The 6,036-nt window shown below is 59.5% G+C and overlaps 1 protein-coding gene across 2 annotated transcripts; it reads right to left on the reverse strand.

The window, feature by feature from the left end:
- Positions 1-227: 227 nt before the first annotated feature.
- Positions 228-3,269, reverse strand: LOC121108493. Of its 2 annotated transcripts, XM_040656204.1 has the most exons (4): positions 2,310-3,268; positions 2,139-2,202; positions 1,707-1,955; positions 228-1,525 (listed from the first exon to the last, which is right to left on the reverse strand). In XM_040656204.1, exons 1-4 carry the CDS (start codon positions 2,412-2,414, stop codon positions 579-581), a joined length of 1,365 nt encoding a protein of 454 aa, XP_040512138.1. In that variant the 5' UTR covers positions 2,415-3,268; the 3' UTR covers positions 228-578. The 2 variants fall into 2 exon arrangements, with proteins under 2 accessions (XP_040512138.1, XP_040512137.1); XM_040656203.1 differs by having other exon boundaries at positions 1,707-2,202; positions 2,310-3,269.
- Between the last annotated feature and the right edge of the window lie 2,767 nt (positions 3,270-6,036).

The raw sequence follows: 6,036 nt of genomic DNA on the forward strand, positions 1-6,036 counted from the left end.
CCCATCGGCCGCCTCGGAGCCGTGGCCGCCCCTGGGCTGCCGGCCGACCCGTCCCCGAGCACCCTCCCTCCCCCGGCAACCTCGGCAACCTGCTGCCCGCACTGGTGCGTGGGGGAAGCTCGGGCCGCTACCCGGGAACGGCCCCGTCCTGCCGTCCCCCTCCAACCCGCACGCACGCACGCACGTCCCACTCCCACTGCCACTGACACAGAGCAAGCACCGCAGGATGGATAGAAAGAGGATTTAATGGGACTGTAGCTGCGAGCTGGCTGTTCCCCGGTGCTCCGTTACGTCCTTCCACGCTGGGCCCTCCCACAGCCAAGTGGATGCTGATGACAAAAGCCGTGGGCACCCACGGCCCCTCTGCTTCCTCGATGTGCGCTCGCGGAAGGAGGTGGCATCGGGCCGGGTTGGCTCTCTGCACTTCCCACAGCGGTGACGTTGGCGTGGCAGCCGTTGTCCTCCACGGGCAGCACTGAAGCTGTTTGTGCTGCCTGTGCTGCTGCCCTGTATTCAGGCTGGGACTTGGGACGTGCCGGGGTGGCCAAGAGCCATGCGGGAACCTGCGGGGCCACCTCCTACCGCCAACATAGCCACTCAATGGAGCCATAGGCAATGCTACGCACCGTTGTCCCACGCGCTGGTGGCAGCAAGCAGGAGCAGATCCCGTGAGGCTGCCTTTGGGCACCTCTGTCTGCTTTGGAGCCCCACATCTCTTCCTCAGCATGCCTGGGGGGCGACTGCACGTGCCGGTTCGTATTTCTTATGCTGTGCTGCTCTGGCTTCTGTGCATCCCTCTTGGATCCCGCTGTCTTACAGCACTCACAATGCATTCGGCAGGACACAGGCAATGCAGAAGGCTCCTGGGCCTTGTTGTCCCAGCAACGTTGTCCCTGCTTTGGTTGATGAAGTCCCTCATGCGCAGGTGGACGCATGCAGGTGCAGGTGCAGGTCTGCGGGGGCTGCTCTGCGGCTCCCCTGCCTGGCTTGGAGCCCTGACAATTTGGCCGGTGGGCTGTGGGGGCCACCCGCTGCCACGAGTGCCAGCCATTCACGCTCTGCCTGCCTGCCTGCTCTGCACGTCTCCTGCCACAGACGGCACAGCTCAGACGCTGGCTGGCTGCACTGCAGCAGTCATCTTCCGTAGCCAGGCGTGAAGGTGCTGCTGCTGCTGGTCTTACTGTCTTTTGCATGTGGGGTACTTCTTGTGGACGCTTGGACAATCCAACAGGCTGCTGTTCCTTCTGCTCCCACCAACGTACAGCGGCACCTGTCTGCATGATGCTCTCACGTACAACTGTCCCCAGCTGTGTGGAGGAGCTGGGGGAGCTGCAGCAGGATAGGCTTCCTTGCTCCACCAGCTTTTCCAGGTCCCGCCAGGCCGCATCCCAGAACTCAGGGCCCAGAGTGGCCACGTGCTCTGGGAGAGCCGGCAACACCAGCTGCTGCAGCTCCTGCTCAGCTTTGCTGCAGCGGTTGCAGCTGGAGCAGGAGCACCGTGGCCCACGTGTCTGTCCCTCAGCACCTGCAAAACAGGAGGGGCATGAGCCACAGCAGGATGGACACTGGAGACAGCCTTTGTCCATCTGGCTGACCCGTAGTGTGCCAGGTCCTGGTCCACGGTTGGGCTCCTCCCATGGGTCCACCCAGGCCTCGCATGCATCAGGGCAAGCATGGGGTTTGGGGCTGAACCACAATAGACTCACTTGACTCAGAAGCTGATGCTCCACGCTGCACCTCACTCTGGTCATTGGCAGAGCTGCAGCAGGACAGGCTTCCTTGCTCCACCAGCTCCTCCAGGTCCCTCCAGGCCATCACCCAGAATTCAGGACCAGGAGTAGCCACGTGCTGCGGCAGCACCGATAGCACCAGCTGCTGCAGCTCCTGGTCAGCTTTGCTGCAGCGGTTGCAGCTGGAGCAGGAGCAAGATGTCCCAGACGTTGGTCTCTGAGCACCTGCAGAACAGGGAGGGGGACTGAGCCACAGCTCGACTGGACACCAGCGACAACCCTGTCCCATCTGGTCGACCTGAAGCGTGCCAGTTCCCAGTCCAGGGTGGGGCTCCTGGCATGGGCCCATCCCTGCCTGGCATGAATAAGACAAAGCCTGGGGCTTGGCACTGACCCACAGAGACCTACCTGACTCCGGTGCTGATGCTCCTCTCCGCCACCATCTCCTCAGTCGCAAGAGTCGTCTGCCAGCCTGCAGGCACATGAACGTGGCACAGTGAGGCTCCTGGGAAGCAACCCACGCAATCGGTTCCAAATCCCCCAGCCCTGAGTCCCACAGCCATCCTCAAACTCCCCTACCTGTAGGAACCAGATGGTGATGAGCAGGGAGACCCTGGCCACCAAGAACAGGACATACAGGAAGAAAAGGGTCATAGGGACAAGGAGAAAGCTGTCGTCAACCATCGCTCAAAGCCGGTCACGACCGCACTGGGAGAGGCAGGGTGCTGGTTGCTAGCTCATACTGAGTTGGCCGTGAGGTCACAATCCTTTGGGTGGGGACACCTCTGTGAGGTCACAGCCCCACAGCCCACATGGAAGCCAGTCAGTGCTTGCCCTCAGCATGCTGGTGGGAGAAGTTACGAATAAACCTGAGGATAATGAGAAAATGCTTCAAAATAAATTGCAGCTTACACATCAGGTGACAGTGTGCACCAGCTTGGGATCCAGCACCATCCTTGTGGTGTGCTGCTGCCACCTTCCCTTCAGATACCTGCCGTAGACACAGAGTAAAGGGGGAAGGTGCTTTTAGTCTGCTTTCTCTTCTCACTACCCTAGGGCGCTGTTAGCGGGTAATAAAGGAAATGAATCTTCCCCAGGCCTAAACTGCTTTGCCTAGGACGGTAACTGGTGAGCCATCTCCGCCTCCTTCTGGCAGGTTGATTATATCCCACTGCCCCAGACCAAGGATGGAAGCAACCACTGGATGGCTGGAAACATACCCTGTACTCCAGGCCACCACCCAAAACGCTATCCTGGGCCTTGAAAGCAGGAATTCTTTCTGGGGACACGGCACTCTAGAAAGAATTTGGTCGAACACGACACGTTTCTGAAATAACCTCATTGACATCTGTGCCAAAGAGCATGGCTTTGAGTGGGTGTATCACACTTTATCACGCACCAGCAGAGCCCACTCGGGGATCAAAGAATCACAGAACCACAGAACCACAGAATGGCCTGGGCTGAAGAGGACCTCAAAGACCATCTAGTTTCAACCCCCCTGCTATGTGCAGGGTCGCCAACAACCAGACCAGGCTGCCCAGAGCCACATCCAGCCTGGCCTTGAATGCCAGCAGGGATGGGGCATCCACAACCTCCTTGTGCAGCCTGTTCCAGTGCGTCACCACCCTCTGGGTGAAAAACTTCCTCCTAATATCCAACCTAAACCTCCTGTCTCAGTTTAAAACCGTTCCCCCCTGTCCTATCACTATCCACCCTTGTAAACAGCCGTTCCTCCTCCTGTTTATACGCTCCCATTGAGTACTGGAAGGGCACAATGAGGTCTCCCCGGAGATTTCTCTTCTCCAAACCAAACAAGCCCACTTCCCTCAACCTTTCCTCATAGGAGAGGTGCTCCAGCCCTCTGATCATCCTAGTGGGCCTCCTCTGTACCTGTTCCAAGAGCTCTGCATCTTTCTTGTGCTGGGGGCCCCAGGCCAGAACTCACTACTCCAGACGGGGCCTCACAAGAGCTGAGCAGAGGGGAACAATCTCCTCCCTCTCCCTGCTGGCCACCCCTCTTTTAATGCACACCAGGATATAGCTGGCCTTCTGGGCCGCAAGCGCACCCTGCCGCCTCGTGTCCAGCTTCTCGTCCACCAGGACCCCCATGTCCTTCTCAGCAGGGCTGCTCTCAAGGCGTTCTCAGAATCAGAGAATCAGACAATCACCAAGGTTGGAAAAGAACTCCAAGATCATCCTGTCCAACCGTTCACCTGCCACCAACAGTTCCCACTAAACCATGTCCCTCAACACAATGCCTAAACGTTCCTTGAGCACCTCCAGGGCCAGTGACTCCACCACCTCCATTCCAGCCCATTGCCTAACATCCAGCCTGAATCGCCCCTGGCGTAACTGGAGACCATGCAGGTGCAGGTCTGCGGGGGCTGCTCTGTGGCTCCCCTGCCTGGCTTGGAGCCCTGACGATTTGTCCGGTGGGCTGTGGGGGCCACCCGCTGCCACGAGTGCCAGCCATTCACGCTCTGCCTGCCTGCCTGCTCTGCACGTCTCCTGCTACAGACGGCACAGCTCAGACGCTGGCTGGCTGCACTGCTGCAGTCATCTTCCGTAGCCAGGCGTGAAGGTGCTGCTGCTGCTGCATGTTGGGTACTTCTTGTGGATGCGTGGACAATCCAACAGGCTGCTGTTCCTTCTGCTCCCACCAACGTACAGCGGCACCCGTCTGCACGATGCTCTCGTCTACAACTGTCCCCAGCTGTGTGCAGGAGCAGGTCCCAGCATGCAGCTCATCAGCTCTTTGCCTTTCCTTGCCACAGCCCATCTCACTTCTGTGTTGCCCGAGTTCCCTCGGGACCCTCTGTTCTTGTGCAGAGTGAGGACTTGGATTCCCCACGCATCTCTCGTGAGCTGCTGTCGCTCGTTTGGGAGACACACTGTGTGGAGTGACCACGAGTGGCCACGTGCTCAGGCAGCCCCGAAAGCACCAGTTGCTGCAGCTCGTGCACATCTCTGCTGCTGCGGTTGCAGCTGGGGCAGCAGCACCATGGCCATCACGTCTATCTCTCGGGACCTGCGAAGAAGAAAGAGGGCCTGAGCCAGAGCAGCACGGTGCCTCTGGGAAGCCCTTGGCCCGTTAGGCTGACCTGCAGTATGCCAGGTCCTGGTCCAGGGTTGGGCTCCTCCCATGGGCCCAGTCCTTCCCTCGCATCTCTCAGGGCAAGCATGCGGTTTGGGGCTGAACCACAGGAGACTCACTTGACTCGCAAGCTGATGCTCCACGCTTCTCCTCGCTCTGGTCATTGGCAGAGCTGCAGCAGGACAGGCTGCCCTGCTGCACCAGCTCCTCCAGGTCCCTCAAGGCCATCCCCCAGAAGTCAGGACCTGGAGTAGCCACGTGCTCCAGCAGCACCGATAGCACCAGCTGCTGCAGATCCTGCACCGCTTTGCTGCAGCTGTTGCAGTTCAGGCAGGAGCACCGTGGCCCTCACGTCTCTCTCTCGGGACCTGCGAAGAAGAAAGAGGGCCTGAGCCAGAGCAGCACAGTGCCTCTGGGAAGCCCTTGGACCATTAGGCTGACCTGCAGCATGCCAGGTCCTGGTCCAGGGTAGGGCCCCTCTCACGGGCCCATTCCTTCCCTCGCATCTATCAGGGCAAGGATGGGGTTTGGGGCTGAGCCACAGAAGACTCACCTGACTTGGAAACCGATGCTCCTCGCTGCTTCTCGCTCTGGTCATTGGCAGAACAGCAGCACGATAGGCTTCCTTGTTCCACCAGCTTTACAGGTCCTTCCAGGCCAACACCCACAATTCCGGACCTGGAGTAGCCACGTGCTCCCGCAACACCAATAGCCCCAGCTGCTGCAGCTCCTGCTTAGCTTTCCTGCAGCGGTTGCAGCTGGAGCAGGAGCAAGATGGCCAAGACGTCTGTCTCTCAGCACCTGCACAACAGGGAGGGGGCCTAAGCCACAGCACGATAGGGCACCAGTGACACCCATGTCCCATCTGGCCAACCTTTAGTGTTCCACGTCTTGGTCCAGGGTGGGGCTCCTGCTATGGGCCCATCTCTGCCTAGCATAAATCAGGGCAAGCATGGGGTTTGGGGCTGAGCCACAGGAGACTCACCTGACTCCCGTGCTGATGCTGCTCGCTGCACCTTACTCTGGGCACTGGGGGAGCTGCATCAGGACAGGCTGCCCTGCTCCACCAGCTCCTCCAGGTCCCTCAAGTCCATCCCCCAGAATTCAGCACCTGGAGTAGACACGTGCTCCAGCAGCACCGATAGCACCAGCTGCTGCAGATCCCGCACCACTTTGCTGCAGCGGTTGCAGTTCAGGCAGGAGCACTGTGGC

The sequence above is a fragment of the Gallus gallus genome, chromosome Z (genome assembly GCF_016699485.2).
Source record: "Gallus gallus isolate bGalGal1 chromosome Z, bGalGal1.mat.broiler.GRCg7b, whole genome shotgun sequence".
NCBI classification, from domain to species: Eukaryota; Metazoa; Chordata; class Aves; order Galliformes; family Phasianidae; genus Gallus; species Gallus gallus.